The sequence below is a fragment of the Maylandia zebra genome, linkage group LG9 (genome assembly GCF_041146795.1).
Source record: "Maylandia zebra isolate NMK-2024a linkage group LG9, Mzebra_GT3a, whole genome shotgun sequence".
Lineage (NCBI taxonomy): Eukaryota > Metazoa > Chordata > Actinopteri > Cichliformes > Cichlidae > Maylandia > Maylandia zebra.
Genome location: NC_135175.1, coordinates 23,729,964 through 23,751,889, shown reverse-complemented (window position 1 = coordinate 23,751,889; position 21,926 = coordinate 23,729,964). Strand labels below are relative to the sequence as shown.

The window sequence follows — 21,926 nt, the reverse complement described above, 5'->3', positions numbered from 1 at the left end:
ACCCGATGTGGACTAATAATAAAAACTGATACTCTTTGATTAATGAAGTAATTACAGCTAAGGATCAATAGGTTAAACTGGTTTTGGGGCAAGGGTACCTAGACCTGGTTCTTAGAGTACGCTTGGGGAGTGTGATTGTGTGTACAGTGTCTCTTTGTGTCTGTCTCCACGTTGGGTGAGTGTTGAGTAATTGCATATGAGAGCATGAGGGTGGGAATGGATGTTTGTATCTGTGTGTGCCTGTATGTCTGTGTCTATATGTAGGTTGGGTACCAGACGCCACCTCTCTGGGGACATCTCAGGCCCTCCAAGGTATGGAGGCCTATCTGCCCCCACCACCACTTCCCCTGCCAGTGGCAGACGCCCTCAGACATCGGTGCGTTGGTGGTTCTTGGTGTCCAGGGGTGGGCGTCCAGGTACACACCGGCTCACTCCTTGGTGGCTGCTTGTCGGGGCCTGGAGCCTGGGGCTCGCTCGGGCCACTTTGGGGGTGGGGTGCCCTCAACCTCTCGGCCTGGGGCTCGGTCACTCTGGCACAGCTGGCTGTCGGCGGAGCTCACGGGCACGTCACTGCAACCCCCCCTGGCTTCTGCTCCACGGCTGCTGAGTGACCCCTCATCTGGGACTCTCCTCAGCTCTTTCTGGGACAGTGGTGCGGCTGCCCCTCTGTTGGTCTTCCTTGGTCTCTTGTGTTCTGGGGGCCTCTGGATGTCTGGAGTCTTGATCTCCTCCATACCTGCTTCATGCCCTGGAGGACGGGGCTGTGGCCCCCCACACCCTCTAGCAGATCATTACATGAAGGAACTTTTTAAATACAAGCGCGTCCATGCTCACAGGTGTACACACGGGTGCTCACACACACAAACTACACCCTTTTTGGCTCCTACCTCAAAGCACACAGTGTGCTGTTGATCTTACGTGCTGCACAATAATGTTTAATATTTAGTATTTACTGTTATATTCCCATATATCATCGTGATGTTGTTTATTATGTTGCTCTTTTTTTTCTTCTGCTTGTTTTCTCTTTTTTCTTTCTCAACAGGTGATCCAGATGATTGATATACGGTATGTATTTTTTGTTTGCTTATTTTGTTGGTTTTTGTTTTTTGCCCTTGTGCCTCTTCCCCACTGTTTTTCTTTCTCCCCTTTCTTTTCCCCAGTCAAGTCTGTCCCTAGCAAACGAAAATAAAATAAAATAAAGAATAAAAGGTGAATCAAATAGACCATTACAGCAAGGCTGGGATTGTCCATTTGGTAAAGTAAATCCGTTGGGCATCTTTCTTCGCCTTTAGACAATAATTCTGATGGCAAAAGAGCCAAACGGGACAGGCAAAAAAAAAAAAAAAAAAAGGAAAAGAAAAAAAGGTTAAACTGGTTTTAGTTTCTAGCAAAGGCAACCCATAGCTATTTTTTGCAGGCTAGCTGTCACTCGATATCCTCCGTTAGCCTCACTTGGACAGGCTGTGTTCATGGACTGGATTTATTATTTCTGTACACAGTACAATATATTGAAATCTGAAATTTAATGCAAAGGTGTCACAGTCCGCTGTGACGGACCGAGTGGAGAATGCGTGTAATGGACCCAGGTGCGTACACGAGTGAGCAGACGGGAGTGAGCTTTAACAGAAGGCGAGCCTTTAATATGGCTGAAAACAAGGTGTACAAATACAGCAGGGATAACGTGGCTAAACAGAAACCTGAACTGGGAACAAACGATGGTGAGGCTATGGCTTGGAAGACAACAGACCAGGCATGGAAACACGGAGGGTGGGAACACAGCTGACACAGATAAACATAACAAGACATGGCAGGAGTAAACAACACTGACGGGAGACTGTCAAAGTAAAACAGGAAGTACACAGAGGTGCAAACAGGAGGAGAGAGAGAGCACGGGCATAGTGGGCTGGGGAAACATGGAATGAAACACGAGGGGAGATGAGGGCTCACAGATACATAGAGGGGCACACAGGGGATAAAAGTCACAAGGGGAAGTCAAATAAGGAACAACATAACAGGACAACTCAGGAAACATGACCTAAATAAGGAACGAAATACAAAAATACAAGAAACTAAGAATACTGGGCCCACATGGCCCAGGACCATGACACAAAGGTAAAGGTTCAATATGCAAAAATATGTGATTTTTTTGTTTACTAATATCAAAAATTTCAGGAGCTCTTGCTTTTTACATGCAGTTTCTGAAATCATTTTTGGTCAAGAGTTCAGTCGCATTCACAAATCACAGAGTACAATCAGGGATATCAAATTATCTATTTGCCATCTCTTAAACTAGTTTCCACTTATACGTGTCTTTAGTCAATTTCAATTTTTTATATAAAGAAATTTTACATTCCTGTGGCATAATTTCTGTCGGCATGCCTAAACGTCTCATAGCATTCACAATATGTTTAAATCTTTTATCATTTCTACTATTTAGTCTCAGTCTGGTAGTTAGACTGACTGCTGCTTCATTAAGTCAGGGATCAATATCTGTTGGCCTTTCTAAACAAATGCTTTTTAGTTAGAGATTAAAATTTTGAAAGAAATAGCCAGTATGTTTAGCTTTTCTTTTCTTTTGCTGTTTTAAATTAGTAAGTAATACAATGAGTAAATAAATTCTGCATCGGCATGACATAACAGCCTGTAGTCACTGGGGACCAAACCCCTGTTGTGCTTCTTTGGCTCTGAAGGGCAGAAGAGTGTGCTATAGTAAAGGCAGTGAGCCGTCTAAAGCGACGGCACAAACAATAAAAATAGAGGAGCAGGTCACAGAATGAAATTGATCCTGTGGCCCTCTGATAAATCTCTGATCCAGAAGCCACCTACAGACTCAGCTAAGACTCTGCGCTGATGGAGAACAAGACTAAACAGTAACGACAATGGAGACTGCGGTCATATAAAGTCTAAAAATGAAAGACTCATAATTTGAACCAGTACGAAGGGGTGGGAGTTTGTTTTGATGGGCTTAGACTGAGTGCAAAGGCTCAGAGTACTCTGGCTGTGGTTACCAACACATATACCTGACAACTGCACTGGCTTTAGAGGTATGTACATCATCGCTCAAATTCCTCATAAAAGCTGCCATAAGAAAATTACAAAATGCAAACTTTAAAAAATAAAACCTTGAAAAAAACAAGTATTTTGTCAGCCTATTAAGTCTGTAGTCATGAAAATATAAATGAGAGGGTATTAAAGAAAGTCACTGACATTTATATTATTAGTATTTTTGAAAAGACAAGCTCTCCTACAGTCATGCCCATACGTTAGATTAAACAATCTGTTACCCGGAAGTGCGCTAAGCTAGGGTAACCGCATGTTTAACAGCAAGCTGCCTACATGCTTTCTTCAGCATGCTCGCTGTACATGTCCTGATCTTGTAAATCAAAGTGATGACTGTCAAATACGACAAGACTATTTATGATGGCACACGTAAAGAAAGCAAACCTGAGCTCTCATCAGATTTATAACTGGACCGGATATCTATGATCCAGCTGTCCTGTGTTGGTTAATGCAGAGAGTTAGAGATTCACTTCACACCACACACACAGCAGCCAGAGAACGACAACTTGCAATGGATTTTAATTAGCAAATAAAGCAGGGCCAAACTATTTTATTTGCACTTGTGAGGATTTAAAAAGATCAGTAATGAACTCGGGACTCCAGCCTGTTGGAGGCTGTTGTTCAGCAGAGCATTTTAATTCAGTCAACTGGATGTGTTCTGCTTTTGCCAACATGAAAAAAAAAAAAACTTTAATCACCATTCACAACCCGTTCTAAGACTTAGAGTTACAGCAATTTAAAAAAAGAATATTTTTAACTGTCTCTGCATACTTGAGACTTTTTAATGGAATAGATTAACATGACAATGACTGAAGTTATCTACTTTCTTGCCACGATTTTGGGGAGAGGATCATGACTACTCATATCTTTGCAGGAAAGACAAAGCTGTGGTCGGTTAAATTTCAATTATGTTTCTTTATAATAGTACCGAGTCACAATAGTTGCTTTCTATTGTAAGGTAAAGACCCTACAATAACACAGAAACCCAATATTCAAACGACTCCCTTTGGGGAAGCACTTGGCGACAGTGGGAAAGAAGAACTCCCTTTAAACAGGAACAAACCTCCCAGCATAACCAGGCTCAGACAAGGGAAAGCCATCTGCTGCAATTCGTTGGGGATGAGGAGAGGAAAACAGGATAAAAGACACGTAGCAGTTACCTTTTAAATGTAGGGTTTTTTTTGTTTTTTTTTACAGTTTGGCTTTTGTACAGATTAAAAAATATATATCTAACACAGTGTTAGGTTAACCTCATTCCACAACCCCTGAAATCAGCTGACAACAGCTCAACTCAGTGCCAAAACATATCAACTGATGGTTACCTCCTACATCTACAGTGTTGTCTCTTATAGGGAATACTTTTGAAAAGGGCTGGGGGGGCACTGTTGACTCCCAGCAGAAGGTCCTGGGTTCGAATTCAGGCTGGATGCCTGCTGCTTTCCAGGTACACCAGCTTTGTGTCACAATCTAAACGGGGGTTGATTGGCAATTATAAATTGTCTGTGGGAATGGTTGTCTGTCTCTCCGTGTTAGGCCAGTTAAAATGGATTATCCAGGGTGTCATGCCTTTGGCTCTGTGACAGCTGGGATAGTCTCCAGCCATCCCACAACACAGAATTACCGGATGGTTGAAGCCTGGATAAGCAAAGGATGATGAATGAAATAACCTGAGTTTTATACTAAGCAGATAAGCAGCAGATATGCTAACCATTAAAGTCAGGTTAAGCCTCCGGCATTATCCGCTATTTTAATTGGGCCAATATGCAAGTCTTATTGATCTTCTCATTGAAGTCTCACCAAGAGAGTTTGGTGTCTGTAGAGCAGAACTCCTGTGGATAAATACGCAGTGCTGTTTAGTCATATTTATGTGCATGTCTTAGATTGAACAATCAATTATTCTGTGGGCTTTAAACCTTTATTTAAACATGTAAGTATCACATGAAGTCGAGCTGGTATCGTGAAATATATCCATGTCACCGCGTTTGCATCCTCTCCCCCACTCTGGACTTGAGTGCAGTGGGTCAAGACGAACTCCTCAAGAGTGTGTACGCACAATTCACAATTCAGTCTCCATGTTTTCTGCATCTCGATGGTTTTGTTGCAATGCTCTTAGTTGGCATTTACCCCAAAAAATATCTTTAAAAAAAATAAATGTGATGTCCGTTGTTTTTATGCATCAGAAGTTTTGCTGTCAGCCTCATTATGATTAGGGGGGTAAGGGTACATGGGGTTGGAGAAGGACAGCTTGGCATCTTTCCAGTTCAGACCCTGTATGTATGAATACGCACAAAAAAAGACATATCATTTCCTGTGTGCTGATTTCTGCACAGGAAATTAGAGTGAATGCCAAAAGGCTGTGTACAGACACCATACCTCTACCTCCTTCCTCCACGGGTAGACACTGATGGAAAGCCCGTGACCATCAATCCTCCTGGGGTTCACACTGGGACAGCCGCCCGCTCTTTCATCCTGAGGTAACGAAAATCATGTACATGGGTTTAAAATGAGATGAGGCTTAATGTGCGAGAGTGCATGAAATGCAAGCGCAATTAAAATCAAATTGCCTTGTTATGTGTACATAATTACAACTTTAACCTCCATAAAATATTTCATCGTCTTGCAGAGGTGGAATAATCACCGACTGTTTCCACTGCTGTGTAAGTGCTGAAGCGGATCTGTCATGGATATACTGGTTTGGCGCTACAACGCTCTACTTAAAATTGCCAGTAAGAAAAATGAGTGTAGTTAAACACATTTTGTGTGCTGTGCTTGTGTGTTTTCAACATGCACTTTAATAATGTACTGATTAGAATTCATCGACATAAATTCTTTTCTCGTGTACATGAAGATGAAAAATGGCTCATAAAATGATGACGAAACTGTACATGAAAGGTTTGTGATCACACATTCATTTGTGTTTATGTGTTTATGAATTATAACTCTTACAAACATGCCACATGCACAGAGCAAAGTTTTAATCCAGAGTCATCAGAGCAATGAAACATCACTCTGACTTGTATTACTCAGTGACACGCCCGTGTAGCTAAGAACAAAGTGTGTTTGTGTGTGTCTCTCATTCCATTATCCAAATGGAAGAGCTGTGCTTGCATCATGTCCTACGCTTGGCTCTTTCTCATTAATAGCAGGAATAATAGCAGAGATCAAAATTGCAGGAAACAAAACACACAGTGGGCGGACAATAATATGAGCGCCCGTGTAAGGTAATGCAAGCCAGTGAAGAAGCAGTTTCTAAAGCCTTTCATCATGTGATCTTGATTAAATTGGATATTTTTGGCATCGCAGCTTGTGCTGTTGCATTTGATCAGATTATATAGTTCGGTTATTGTGTCTACCTGCTGTATAGGCACTATAGTGTGTACATACAACACTCGGAGAAATACAAACTCATAGTGACACACAAACTGCAAAATCAATGATCCTAAATCAAAAATCTAATTTTGCAGAAAGGCTTCTGGCGAGCACCTTCTGACTTCTTCTAAAATTAAATCCACTTATTGAACAAATGTGAGAACAATGGTAGAAATATTTGATTTGTGTGGCTGAGAAACTTAATGTTACTCAAAACATGACTGATTGGACATTTCTGTCTGCTGACCTCTGCTTTCCAGTCAAAATTTGGGTTATCCATCACCCCGTAGTCCGTCAGGTTGGGCTTTCTGTGGAGCCGGCAGACAAACTCATCAACACATTTATCATGAACATAATCGTTACACGAAGGATCAGCAGTGAAACAGCAGAACGAATGCAGCTCCAACTCACATTAAGTGGCACTTTCTCTTGTACAGAGCCAGAACACACACAGCGACTCCGAGTACGAGCAGCAGCAGCCCGATGCCGATGCCAACGTACACAGGAACTGCAGTGACATTAACGGGGTAAGTAAGGATGCAGTAATTACACTCAGGCGAGTCATTTTAATAGAGGTGAGAGAAGAGGTGGGCTTCTTTATTACCCATCTGCGTGTCCTCTGGTTTCGGGGAAGACGTGGAGAGGGATGGTTTCTCTCTGACATGGCAACGGTTTCCTGTCCATCCCGGCTGACAGCTGTGACCACGCAAGGAAAAACAAACGAAAGATGAGACACGGATGCTGAAACCATGTGTCTTGTTTTATGTAGCACCGTTTTGTGATCACATGATGAGGAGTCTGACTCAAATGTGCTTCCCAAATGTGAGTCTCTACTGGCCCAAAGATAAGAGGAATAAATGAACACAATATGCTTGTTTTATGATCTCCATCATGCTCTTTTCTTTTAATAATCCAGCACAACAACATGTTTTATAATCAGATTTTGGGTTGGAGGCCCTGAGCTACACTTTAAGAACCACTGCATACCTGTATATGTCTTTATATTTCTTGTCTTTAATGAAGCAACTAGTGGCACTGTCATCCATTACTAATGAACTGCACATGCACATATACATATAACACTTAATTAAATAGACATAGATCAAACCTTTGGTAAGAACAGGATAAGACTTTGAAGCTACATAAAATCAAATACTAAAACAAAAGAAGTATAATCCTGACAGTTTCTATTAAGCTTATTGAACATACGCGTCTTTTCCATCTTGACAAAAAGTGCAAGGTTTATCTGCTGGACATCAAGCATGGAAACACAGGCTAATTGTGAATTGTTTGGCCGGTCTGTGGAGCTGCATCTGGAAAGAAAGTAAGTTCCTCTTTTTCAAATCTAAGACTCTGCTCCAAGTCAACATCTGTTCAGTATCAGCTTGATTTCAGAGCAACATTGACCTTCTAATTCGAAACACACAGCTCTCAGCAAAGCCAGACTGAGTCATTATCATTCAGAGGGGGTCAGCGTGCATATTGTGCGACTGTCTAGCCGTGGCAGTGGGCTGCTCCTGGCCTGGTTCCCTGGTGGATCCTGCTCAGCAGAGTGGAGGAACGTGAGGCAAATACTGAGCCAGAGGTGCTGGCCATGAGTTCTGCTACAGCAGGGCTGTTATCAATGCTGGAACAGCTTCAGGAAGTCCATACCACACTGCAGTGTGAATGACGGCGGTAAGGTCCTCTTACATAATGAGAGGAGGCGGTGGTGGTGGTGGCGCTGCACTGAGGAATGTTGGACGGGGCCATGAATAGGAAAGGGGAATCAAACACAGGAGGACTAAATGAGGGAATGAGGCAGCATTTCTGAGACAAAAAGCATTAACAAAAAAATCTTTTGACATAAAGCAGGAAGGAAAAGGAAGAAGAGGTGTCTGGAGAAACAGATGAAATGCTCCCTTCTCCTTTTTGCTCGCTGGGCAGGCGTGTGGGTGCACTTGATTGACAGCAGCTGAGCTCTGTCAGTGAAATTGGACACAAAGTAAACAAATTTGCGGTAGTGCCCACATGTCATGGGCAGACAGCTTGTTAGCAGTACTGAAAAGCAAAGACCACACCAGCATCTAACCTGTCTGGACTGATACCTGCGGGTACATTTATATTCTGTACGTGTCGCCGAGCCTACAAACCGACATTAGCAGCTCGCTTTTTGTCAGGATGTGCACGACAAGACGTGCGTTCATCTTTGCAAGTTAGATAAAAAGCAGACAAGCCAGTATGGGCTACTTAGCATTCAAAGTGTGCAGCTCTTGTGCAGCAGTTCCAGCTTCCTGTAAAAATGGTTTAAAAGGAAGTGAAGTTGTTGAAAACCAAAATTTGGATTAATCCAGTTTCTCAGTTTTGTCTTAACAAGAGATTTCCATCACAAATTCATATCATGCAGGAATTTAATTTCAATTGAAGGTGTTGCTTTTCTAATAACGTGAGATTTATTGGGTTGTTGACATGGCGTGCAGTTAGTCATGTGACTTTAGGGAAGGTGTATCCACCCCGCTGCATGATTCACATTCATGTGTTGGAGAATTTAACCTTTGGTGAAAAGAGAATGGGGGAAATGTGAATCTCCCAGAAAGGCTTCACTGGTGCATAATGATGTTAGCAGATCCAGCACCAAGTCTTATAATTGCATTCTTTCTTTTATAATGAAAAATCTCATTGGAGACATTCCAAGCTGCTGATGCAGACAGCTAGATTCACGGGCTTAATAAAAAAAAAACCTCCAACAGAGTGTCTGTCTTGAATGTGTTTTTGAAAGGTAGACGGCTGTATTATGCTGGCAGGTTAATCTGATGCATGGCTTTTTGGGGGTCTACCTGCTATAGCTATTCTTAGTGGTGACCATGATTAAATATTGACCAGGAGAACCTTTCAGAGATTCCCAGGAAACACTATGCTGCGGTTAAATGAAGGAAGAACCATCCTGCTTAATCTGCAGGGGATAAGCAGATTCCCACATGCTTCACGGAGCGTGTCTTTTCCAAGGAAAGCAACAAGACTGATGGGATTTCCATGTTTTAGAGCTCACAGACAGATAAAGGATGAGAGGGGGAGTGGGAAGAACAGACAAGATACTTATCTTTCTTTTGTGCATCTTAATGAATGTGACTGAGTTTGTGTATTAGTCTGCTTATAGATGCATGTTTGTGTGTGTGTGTCTGGGTGAAGTTCAGCTTACATGCAAACAGGCCCCTGTGTCATCACATGGCATGAGCCGTGATACATGCAATACATCGGAGGACATTCTGCAAATGAAGAAAGGAAAATGCAGCATCACCACACGTTGTACGAAGAAGGCAGGATACTCAAATCTTCCCTGTACTCTGTCAGTAGCCACCATCTCTCTCCTCATCTGACAGGAAACAGACATGTGGCTGTTCAGCAGATGAAATCAGTCAAATATGTTGGGGGGGGGGGGTACTGTTGAGTGTCATCCATTAACCTCTGCAGAGAGCATGAGAAGTTAAGAGACCATGCATTCCAGCCACTTAAAGTGAGTATGTTTTCAAAAATAAAGACACCGATGGCTTTTATTTACTAGTAAATGTCAGACAATCATTTGCTTTTAGTTCATGTGTCAGTTATTCAAGGTAGGTCACTCCAAACATCTTAGAGTTTTTATGAGGTCTTTTCAAGGTGCATCAGAGAAAGAGAGTGATCCCTAAGTGCCATCTTTCTTCTTCTTCTTGTGGCTGTGATAAATAAAGTTGCCCACATGATTTTTATCTGAAGGAAGCACCAACTTCACGTCTGGTGTTGAGCCAAGACTGTGCTGGCATATCTAAAATACTCCAGTCTTTTCAATTTGCTTTCCACCACAGTGCACGTCATTAATGTGGCCAGTGTCTTCCCTTAGTTGTGTCTGAACATTACAGTAAAACTGTTTTGGAAGAAATGTCTTTTGTGTTGAACACTGAGGAATTTTTGACTTAAAATAGCCGTTTGGTCTCTGAGTAATAGCTGAAGGACTGATTCTCATCTGTACCGATGTCCATGGTGAAAGAGGAGTCCGGTGGTGCCAGTGTCCGGCAGCCTCGCCTCTGTCAGTGCGCCCCTGGGTGGCTGTGGCTACAATGTAACTTGCCATCACCAGTGTGTGAATGGGTGGATGACTGGGTGTGTAAAGCGCTTTGGGGTCCTTAGGGACTAGTAAAGCGCTGTACAAATACAGACCATTTACTTTAGCATGCTTTTTTCCCCTCGCCCACCTAATCTATCTGATGATGACTGCTCCTGCCTCCATAGGTTGGATGAGGGTTATTAGGGTTGCCTTTTAAATAATCATCATGCTGGAAATACCATTATGAAACCCTGAAGTGCTGCTCAGCCCTTGATAAAGTGACTTTGGCTTGGCAGCAAATGCAGGCGGAATGGGAGGTTTGGGCTTATTTCTCAAAGATGCAGGAAAGCAGAGGTTTTAATGGATCACATTTTGGCAGCTTGCATTAACACCGTAAGGTGTGCTTTGAAGACTAAACAGCCAGACCTGAAAATGTCCTGAGAGTCCCTCGAAATGGGCAAATATGAGTGAAGTACTGGAAGCACTTAAGGGAAAACTGACTCATGAGAGGGCAATATATAGAGAAAAAAGGCAAAGGTATGTGCTAAATTAAATGTGAAAATACTTTAAAAGATTACTTTTTCGTAAATGGATACAAAGAAAAGACGTGTCATTCAAATCAAAGCAAATTGAGATGTAACAGCACATTGGAAGTAAATGTCACAGTGATTGACATCAAAGCTTTAAAAGAAGCTAAATTAAAGCATGAAGTGACTAATGAAAGTAGAGACATTTGATCACAGCTAAATGCACAGACAGACGTGACACAGAGGTGGTAGAAATGACACTTTAGAGTAAGTGCAACCTGCGACATGTCAGGAAATCATACAACAGGGCTACAGTTAATGGCAAAAAAGGGTAAGGTAATAAAAGCGTGTTACCATGGCAGCTGGATTCATCTGAGTGGAATGGCAGGCAGTCGACAAAATGGTCACAACGGCTCTGAAATGGGATACAGCTAGACGAACTTTCACACACCAGTTCTCCCAGCTTACACTGGAGCCAAGCTGGTGGAAAAAATGAGGAAATATGAAGAGGGTGAGTGTTAAATTCACAGACTATAATGAGTGTATCGTAATTATAGTAGGAGAAGTGCACTGCTCACTGCCTTTTTAAAGCATTTTAAGGAGATATTCTACAAGCAATTGCACAAATATTCAAAAAGTCCAGCTTCTAACTCCCAAAACTTTCATTTCTTCTTAGATATAAACTGTATCGACAGGCTCCGTACAACTAATGCTGTCAATCAAATACACAGTCAAATTCACTTTATCAAAGGAACATATTTTAACACAACAAACACTAACCAAGGCCCATATAAACGTAACACACACTAAAATAATCAAGTAGTTCACTGAGAGTGTTGGGATTTAAAAGCATGGACTGAGACCACACTGAGACCACACCAGCAACTCAACAGGCCTTCATAGTACCCACAGTGATCCTCACTCACACATCCTGTTATACATCTTCGATTACTGCGTTTACCCCAGTGCAGATGAGGTGTCTGAAATTCAACCTATGGTGCTAAAAACTAAATAAAAAATGATTAAACAGGGTCTTTAATCTGTATGCAGTACCCACTATAACCTGCTCTGTTTAAGTAAGAACTAAGTATAGCACCAGTAAACCTTTACCTTTGGTAGAACATAATATCTATAGCTCACATCTACACTTATGACCTGTAACCACATGAGCACCCCTCATCAGTCACCCCTCATTTCTTTACATTTATCTTCAAAGAAGTCAGACTTTTCATTTTTAAAGTGGTCTAGAGCAATAATCTTGTAAGCTTTCTAAAGGTCTTTACATTTTTTATGGACATTAGCTGCTTTTTCACACATTTTGGTAAATGGTAAATGGCCTGTATTTATATAGCGCTTTACTAGTCCCTAAGGACCCCAAACCGCTTTACATATCCAGTCATCCACCCATTCATGCACACATTCACACACTGGTGGTGGCAAGCTACAATGTAGCCACAGCCACCCTGGGGCGCACTGACAGAGGCGAGGCTGCCGGACACTGGCGCCACCGGGCCCTCTGACCACCACCAGTAGGCAACGGGTGAAGTGTCTTGCCCAAGGACACGACGACCGAGACTGTCCAAGCCGGGGCTCGAACCGGCAACCTTCCGATTACAAGGCGAACTCCCAACTCTTGAGCCACGATCGCCCCAAAATTGAGTTTTTCTAACTTTTTTTCCTAACCATTTTTAAGGAAGTGAAGTGGGGAAAAAAGCTGAGGTATGCCAAATTACACAAGAACTGGACTGAAAATCAGCATCACTGAACTTCCTGATTTAAATAATTGTCAACATATAAGGAGGAGGTCAGAAGAAGGTATCTCTATCATGGTTTAGGGCTGCACTTCAGTCAGTGGTCTTGAGGATCTTGTCAAAACTAAGAGCTCATAAAGGCAGAAAGTTAGCACAGATATTTGATCCCACATGTCTGATTAGCAACAGGTTCATTTTTCAGCAGGACAATGACTCCAAATGCACAGCTAATGCAGTAAAAGCACACCTGGGTGAAAAAACACACAGTGGAACAGTATTGGTCATGGATTGGCCTCCCCAGAACAGACCTCAACGTTAATGAAGCAGTGTGAGGTCATCTTGATGGAGAACAGGACAAAAGGCAGGAACTTATAAAGAAGAGCTTTAAGTCTATTTCAAGAAGTCTGGAGAACTATTCCTGAAGATTACTTAAAGAAACTACAAGAAATCTTGTCTGAGAGAGGTCAGCCTGTTAGGTAGAATAAAGGTGGTCATACAAAATACTGACTTTAAGCTTGTTAGACTCTTACAAACTATATTTTTGTCCTATATTTTGCATTTCCATGTATGTTTGCAGATATTTCAATAAATTTCTGACCATTTCCCATATATATACATATAAGAAATGAGGGGTGGCTGAAGAATTTTGCACAGTACTGTAGATAAAGCTGGAGGGGGGGGGGGACTTTTTCAGCTTTTGAAGTGGAGCATGCTGCAAATGAGACATATTGCTTTAGACTCTTGGAGGAAACCAGAGGACCCAAAGAAAACCCACGTAGGCAAACTAAACACAGGAAGAGCCCAAGATGGTTCAAACACAAAGCCACAAAGCTGACAGGACTAACCACTGCATCAAGGTGCTACCCACGACACTAAGATGGAAATTTAATGGAAAATGTGATAACCTCTTATAAATCTGAGGTTTAATGGCTTATCATTTTATGTGGAAACAGCTTTACTATATATACTGTGACCCCATTGCATTTTTTGCCGTTTGCTTTAGACATTAAGATTTTATCCCAACACTTTTTATATTGTACCTGTTTTTAAAAATCTCAAAGATGTTACATTGGATGATGACACTGGATGATGAAACTGAGAAAACAGTCATTGTCATTACAGTTTAAAGGGACTATTTATTCAGTGGACAGTAGTTCCAGTGAAAGCAGTGAGGTTTGTGGATTGTCCACAAGTTGTTTTTGGTAAACACGTGTGATTTTTTGAACTATTAAGCTCTATCAGAAACATGTTTAGGGGAATTTGCGAGAGGTTTTCATCTCATCTGTTACTTATTAAACATGAATTCATGGGATCTTGTCTAAATATGGGTCAAACTGCCAATTATTTCCTTTTTTGCTAGAAGTGCACTTCAGTTTTCCAGCCATTCATCCTCAGTGAAAAATGAAGAGGTGCTAACTTACGGCAGCTGTATTCATCCTCTCCTGTGGGACAGTCAACGACTCCATCGCAGCGCATTATGGACGGGAGGCAGTTATGATCTGAACACTGAAAATAACCAAGAGGACAAAGGACCTGAGGAGGAAGAGTTCCGGGTACAACAGTGGGACAATGCTCTTCATCAGACTTATCAGCACAGTCGGGCTCCGTGTCACACAACCAGCTCTCTGGGATACACTGGAAGGAGTATGCACACTGAAACTGGTTCACACCACAAGTCAGTGGCTGAGGAGTCACAGGTTCTGAGGTGGAAAATCACAGTGGAGAGATGCATGCAAAAGGGTTAAATAAACTTGATTTTCAGTCAAATACAGTAAAAATCCCCCATTGATAAATCCCAGGATTGTTTTTGAAAGTATGTTAATGTTTTTTTTTGAGACCACAGAGGCTTCGTCAGAAAGCCAGTGAAAGAAACAGTTTGGGGTGGTGGGAGGACAGAATGGTGAGGGTGAGGAAACAACACAATATAAATGTAATTGCTTTTCCTCCCCATTGCCCTCCATGCTGTCCCTTGGCATTGACCCATTCTCTGCATTGAATTCATATGGACCTACAGGGCAACAGGCTCCATTAACTCACTACACTTTCCCCGAGGGTTCACACTATTTATATGGAAACTGAGGAGACGAGCATAGATGTTGGAGGACAGGGAAAAATTGGGAAATGGGAGAATGTGAAAACTGGAGGAAATGAAATGAAAAATGAGAAGGGTGCTAGAAGGATAGGAAATAAGGAAAAACTAAATAGAAGGGCAAAGAAGGCGAAAAACTTTCAGGTCTTTACCTCCAACTATACACTCTGCAGTGTAGGAAATGTCATCCAGGGCGATGTCTGTCCACATGTCTCCACCCACCTGGGCCTCAAAGGTCACTCTGAAGGGTACCGTGCTGGACACGATGACATTAGCGTATGTCCACTGTCTGCCATGGTTTCCAGTGGCTGCCCACATCAACAGACGGGTACCACTGGGTCCAATAGTAAAGACCTGGTGAGGTCAGGTGGCACAAAGTGACATTTCCATTTGATGTGTAACAATATGTTTGAGTGAGAACATGTATCATCACCATACAAAATTTATTATAATCAAACAAACAACATAAAAAAAGTTTCTTTTTCAGTCTTTAAACATTTTTCCTTCAGTGGTGACAGGGTGTTTACACATCACCGTTACGTGCAATAGAAGTATGTGCATTCTTTGCTTAAATAAAACCAGTAGAAATGCAGTGTAGAAAAACATAAACAATTGGAGTACTAGTAATAGAAGCGCTATAAAGCTTCAGTGTTTCCGTGTGTCATACTTTATGCATTTACGTGCAACATGTACATAAAAGATGTCTGTAGCCACTGTGATGTTACTGAGGGCCTCAGTCATGCAGGTCTTAAGACCAGTCTGCAAACCTCTAAAAACCTCTGGTCACAAGGGAAAAAACTGTATTCCCCAACTGGTTGGCAAGTGATTGCTGGAGGTTGCTAGCTGTTGCCAGGTAAAATTGGTCTCAAAAAGTGTGCTGCATCAAAAAACTCCAGATTATTTGTACTTCTCTCACTGCAGCCAGCTTAGGCTCCAGTCATAGGCCATCCTCTTGAAAATGGAATTGAAACATCCTCTGGTTCAATTCAATTTTATTTACATAGCGCCAAATCACAACAGCAGTTTTATATTGTGAGGTAAGACCCAACAATAATACAAAATGGTTGTTAGGTTAAATGCATATTCTCCTATCATTTAACAAGTGGTTGTTGGCAGATTGCTGTGGTTGCTGGTTGTTTTCAGACTTGTCTGCAAACACTCACAAACTAACTATGGAGCTGTAGTGAAAAGTGTGGCATAAGCTGGAAAATGTTGGCTCTCCGAGTAAAAGTAGTGCTTTTCTGTTAACAAACTACAGATAATCTTCACACACTGCTAGCAACCAAAGCAACTGAGAGGAGGTTTCCATTGGAGCACTCCAAATACAGGCCATTTTTTGTGACCAGTTTCACATGACAACTGAGACCAGCATCGGACAACCAATTGCCAACCGGTCAGGAAATACAACCTTCTCCCCTAGCGATTGCTGGTTTCCAGGGGGTCGCCAATCGGTCACTAACTTTAGGACTGTGTGGCTGGAGCCTAACTTATTTATGAGGTTCTGATTTGAAACTTTAATCTGAGTTATTTGGCTACTGTCATCTTATGTTATTTTCCTTTATTTCTTCTTATTCTTTAAAATTTTAAATGAAATGAAATAAGTGAGTGATGGATCTGGCTGAGAAACTGAGGACACTCACTCTCATAGGGTAGCACCTTGACTACAAAGTCACATGCTGCTTAATCATCGTTAAATTACTCTAGATTGTAGCATAATTTTAAAATTGTTTTATTAAACAACTAACTAACAACTTGGAACACAGCTACACACACATATACAAAACCAAAGCAGTTGCTACCTGCTTGTCAATAAAAAAGACAGGTTTAAGGCACTTTACTGTTAGCTTTATTGAACATACCTTAATTTTACATTAACTTGTAAAGATGGAGAGACCTTTGTCTTTGTACACTTACAAAACTTGGCTGCCAAACTGATCCAAAACTAAAAACACCATCTCATCATTTTTTAAAATGTATTTTAAGATTTTATTGATTAGTACAAAGACCTGAATGGCCTCTTTTCCAGCTACATCTCTGATCTCTTATACACACACTGCACTTTAAGGTCCTCAGGCAGTGGTCTGTTTTGTGCTCCAGAGGTCTGGCTGAAAACTAAAACATACAAAGCATGTTCAGTCAAGGCTTCTCCAACAGTCTGCTTGAGTAAATCAGGTCAGCTGAATCACTGACCTCCTTTGTATCGTCTCTTAAAACAGACTTTTATGGGAGAGTATTCCTTTGTTTAGTTGAGTTTCAATTTAAAAATACACTTTTCAATATCAGAGGTGTAGTGGAACAGAAGCAAAAAGAAGCACGAAATGGAAAAACTCAATTAAAGTACCGTAGAATATCCTTCCTTACAATACTTTCTGATGGCTTATTTCAAAAGTGGAAACTCTGAAGGTTTAATAGTTGTTTTTGATTAGCAATACAGTAATTTATGCATAATTTAGAGCTGTGAGTTTTTGAGTAGTTTTGTTTATAATTCATGTAGATTTCTTGTAAGCGCCTCATCTGTGGCTACGCATGGAGTACACTTCCTGTCTAAGTAGAGCTTTTAGCAAATGCTTATTGTTTGTTGTTTTGAAATTAACCCATTTAACAAAGAGACCTAAAAAGACATGAAAAGACTGATATGATAATGACGTTTGTAACCTGACATGCTTTGATGGATTATTTGCAGGAAGAAAGACGTTCATTCCCTCCTTTGGGTATCAGGTGACTGACAGTAAGCAGAGCAAAATATGTTGATAAGCTGAGTAAAAGAGGAAAGAAATCTCTGACAAATCCAAATTAAGCCTTCATTTTGGATCATTTCTTAGCAGGTGACAGTTAAAAAAAAAAAAAAAGCCTGATGCCCAAAAGCAGGAAACAGAAGAGAAATTTGTCTGAGATGAGGTCACCTTCAATGTTCCCATCCTATCAGAACCATGCATGAAGAACCAGAAGCGCAGGTGACACAGGCCGATGCTGGCAGGAAACGGACTCCTGGTTGTCACCTTGGCAACATCGCCCTCGTGCTGAATGGCTGAGTTTATATACAGGAAGTTCCCTCCACCACCTTTGGAGATAAACGCAGTACTTTACAATTGCAGAACATTTATGTAAGGCATGAGTAATATCTCAGTGCGATGAACGATGAAGCTGAAACGGCAAAGGAAAAGCCACAGCCAAACCTAGCTCAACCATCAAATTTCAGCTTTGCTGCAGGAAAGAAATCCAATAACCTTATTCTGCTGGTTCAAATATGCACGATATTTAGACGGAGGAAGGCTGTCGTTAAATGTATCCTGCAGCCAAAAGCTGCAGAGAGCTTCTTCAGCTCGGCTAGGCTTGGAGATGAGACAGCATGTGTGCGGTGCCAGAACAAAGTGGGAGTTTTCCACATGAGTTAAGGGGGATTTAAGGCCATCACAATCCACAGTGCACAAAAAAACCTGCTCACACCCACAACACAGATTCCGCTGCGGTGAATCAAATCATAAAAGTCAAAACAAAGTCTGTGCATCTATCCAGGCAGAGCTCGTTTTCCAAGAACGTGTACACGCATGTGCTCCATTACCTGATCCTATAACGACAGGATATTTGCAGAGTCATGCCTTTGTCCATGTGTTTTTAAGCTGTAAGATCACGAGTCCATCCAGCCCATCATTCATCCTTCCGATCAATAACCTCAAATGACTGATCAGGAATAGCAACCTAGTGACAGCCAGTACAAGGTGGAGTTACAGCTGCAACTCAGAAGACAACAGCTGGTTCATTGAGTGCACTGTCACCCATGAAAAATGCTGCTTTGTCCTCAGCATTATGGCTCTCATGTGGCATGCAGGGACAAAATAGCTGCTGCTGTGTGTGTTTCTTTACCTCCTTACTTTCTCCTTAACAGTTTTCACCCGTGCGCTCCACTCATGCTGCTTGTCGTCCTCATTTCAAACTGGTCCGTCATCATTCAAGGCCTTAAATAAAAAGGGCGTGCTTGGAGAAGCCACTCGCTCATTTTCTCTACCCCTTACACAGCCTGAGACAGGAGTGAGCAATTGGTACAATTTTATGTTGCTCATGTCTTCAGAAACAATAGCTGCTAACTGTGCTGTAGCAGACAGATCTGTGGACGTGCACTCATGCACATCTGTGCACAAGGGGATGGAGGAGAGGGGAGAGTTCCAGTTTAATCTTGGAGAGATGCTAAAGTGTATATTTACCAGTTTACTCATATTTAAACTTGCTCACATACAGCAATAACTGATTTAATCCCTGGGTAACAGCATATCAGTACACAAGTTAATATTAATAGTAGATGCCTGAATACATAAATGCACTGAGTTGCTGAAATGTGATTGGCTGATTAGATATTTGCATTAATAAGCAGTCGAGCAGGTGTAGTCAACAAATGTATTTTCAGCTGGTGAGTTATTGATGCCTTGAAGTCTTACGGAAATTTTGATTAACATTGCTTCGCATAAATGTGGGTAATTGTTGCCAAAGTGTCGTTACCTTTCAATTAATCAGTTTAAAAAACAATATTTGAAGCAGCTTTGCTTCATATGATAAGCAGGAATGCTGTTAAGCTCAGTTTGACTCAGACTGATATTGATCAGGAAGTATTTTTAACCCTGCCTTCATGTCGGTGTCACACAGTCCTATTTTCCAGCTGTCAAGTTGTAATTACAAAGGCGCTGCCAGAGAGCTGAAAACATGGAGGGTGTCAGGAGAATGCAGATGTTGTCTGCTCCTAATTTTGAGAAATTGTTTGTTTTTTCTGCCAGTGTTATTAACAGGAACAAACTAGGAGGCTGGCAGAAGCATCCGATCCGAAGATTCTCATATTGTAATTCTGGGTATCATGTAAGTGACACAAGGATGGAGGATTTTTTCAGACAAAGCCAAACATGAGGAAAACAGAATAAAACTACCCCTCGGTGGGCTTTTCTATAGACTTTTTGGATAATTAAAGGAAATAAGTTCAGGGAAAATCAGTTTATGATACATTATTTGTTCAGTAAGATGATGCTCAAAAATTCTACTTTTATGAACCTCGACGCATAAATGGAACAACTTTTGTGTAGTTGGTTAGCGAGCGCCTTCTGTGGGTTACATAAAAGAACTTAAAAATACATTAGTGGAGTACTTCTATGTATTTTATGCCGTAAAGCAACACATTGTGCTAATTTCAGACCTTATTGCAGCCAACCACCCAAAAAGCCATTATAAAAACCTTCGACTTACTTTGAGAAAAGGAAAGCAGAAGTAAAAGCACATTTTTCTTGTTGTGTATGGTCATATTTTTGGTAAGATTTTAGCAGAGAGCAGCTGCAGACCTTGGCTGTGGTCGGTGATAGGTCCAGCCCCTGGTGTCTCAGTACTGGAACCAATCCTCCAATCAAAGTCATCATCAGGGTCTTGAGAAAGTTGGCATCTCTCTTTCCACTGGTCTCCCTCCATGTTGAAGCTACAAGCACCTGGCGAGCTAATTATTTTGTCTGCCAGAAAGAAAGAAATTGAAAGATGAAAGGAAAGAGTTTGCAGTCCTGTTTCAAAGTTGTCCTTCTGCTCTCCAAGAAGGGACCTATTTATCATTTCTACTCACCGCAGTCAGCTTCGTCCGATTCATCAGCACAGTCGGCCTTGCCGTCGCACACCAGGTGGGACTCAATGCAGTGGCCGCTGCGACACACAAAATCTGTGGGCGCAGGACATTCAACGGCCTCCACAGTGGCTAAAACACACAGATAATTACAATGAATAATCATAATTTCTATTATTCCTCAACAATTTCATCCCCATTTTCTAATCCAGACAAATTAAATCTGACATGAAATAAAATGCTGTGATGAACAATTTATTAATAAAACACAGACTTCCTGTGCTCAGCACCAAAGAACAGCAGCGGAGAAGAAGGTAAACAAAAGCAGACAAAGGCCTGTCAGGGAAATCAAAGCCCCCTTCCTCCTGCACCGCCTTGTTTGAGATGGAACAGAGAGCAAGGAAAACAAATCAGGTGGATCACAGACAGCACACACACATTAGCCACGTCTGTGCAGATGTGTGTGTGTGTGCGTGGTTAAACTTCAAAGGCAGCGACATTAAATGATGAGTGAAATGAGGAAAGAGTTGAATTTCATTCCGGGAGGTCAGTGGGGTTAAAACCCATCATATAATAAACTGAAAATCCATTTTAGCGAGCACTCAAAGTTGATGGAAGTTGTCTGTCTGTGTCATTTGGCTTTGGACAGACAATTTGTCTGCTTGTGTGTCTGCAGTCTGTTTTGATCTATGCCTCCGCTTAGATCTGCAGGTCAGTATTTATGTTCTCCTGTGTGTGTTTGTTTATACGTGTGCACTGGAGATGGAGATGGAAAAGAGTCGGCAGAGCAGGAAACATCCCCCCTGGTGCCCAGCCTTGTGCCAGGTCCTGTTTAATGTACAACATCTGTCTCAAACATAAACATCAAACGGCGTCTGTCAGCGACTGTCGTCCCAAAGACAATCAAACTCTCCTCTCGCTTCGAGACCCAACAGTTCTGCCTTTCTTTTTCTCTGAGTGTGCCGGCGGCAGAATCAATTTCATACTCCAAACTATCAGCTGGAAAGATCATAAAATAATTTCACAGCATAGTTATATCGCGCTTATGAAGCTTATTGGAAGAATACTTTGATAAAACGAAAGCAGAGAGGAAGGCTAGAGAGAAACTGAAAACAATTGAATCCACTTTGTGAAATTCAGGCTGAAATCTTTTTTAGTTTTTATTTTCTCAACCACTCTAACTGCTGGAATTATTTATTTTGTTGCGTTAAGGCACCTGGGTTGGTGCGGGTTTACATCATGCATTGCTTTACTTTAATCTCACATTTACAAAGAGACTGATTCATGGGTCTAGCTTCTTTTAAAGGCGAGATTACGGCTATTCTCCAGACTTCAGCAAACATGAGCCGCTATGAACACAAAGTTAATAAAAGACATTTTCCTCATGCTTTTAAAAGTTTAGTTGAATTGAAGCTGCTTTTTAAATTTAAGAAGCAATAAGAAAGATTTGCACTGCCACTGTGCACAAAGCGACGGTAATATATGT

The 21,926-nt window shown here is 41.5% G+C and overlaps 1 protein-coding gene across 1 annotated transcript in view; it reads right to left on the bottom strand.

Moving 5' to 3' along the window:
• Positions 1-4,224: 4,224 nt before the first annotated feature.
• Positions 4,225-21,926, bottom strand: part of malrd1 (MAM and LDL receptor class A domain containing 1) — a 64,229-nt gene continuing 46,527 nt past the window's right edge. Inside the window, exons 21-32 of the mRNA XM_076888580.1 lie at positions 20,444-20,572; positions 20,175-20,336; positions 17,760-17,917; positions 15,009-15,210; positions 14,189-14,467; positions 11,371-11,496; positions 9,608-9,674; positions 7,034-7,125; positions 6,841-6,937; positions 6,677-6,737; positions 5,434-5,529; positions 4,225-5,328 (exon numbers count right to left, since the gene is read on the bottom strand). Of these exons, the coding sequence (XP_076744695.1) occupies positions 5,230-5,328; positions 5,434-5,529; positions 6,677-6,737; positions 6,841-6,937; positions 7,034-7,125; positions 9,608-9,674; positions 11,371-11,496; positions 14,189-14,467; positions 15,009-15,210; positions 17,760-17,917; positions 20,175-20,336; positions 20,444-20,572 (1,568 nt within the window). The 3' untranslated portion in view covers positions 4,225-5,229. The remainder of the gene's footprint in view (positions 5,329-5,433; positions 5,530-6,676; positions 6,738-6,840; positions 6,938-7,033; positions 7,126-9,607; positions 9,675-11,370; positions 11,497-14,188; positions 14,468-15,008; positions 15,211-17,759; positions 17,918-20,174; positions 20,337-20,443; positions 20,573-21,926) is intronic.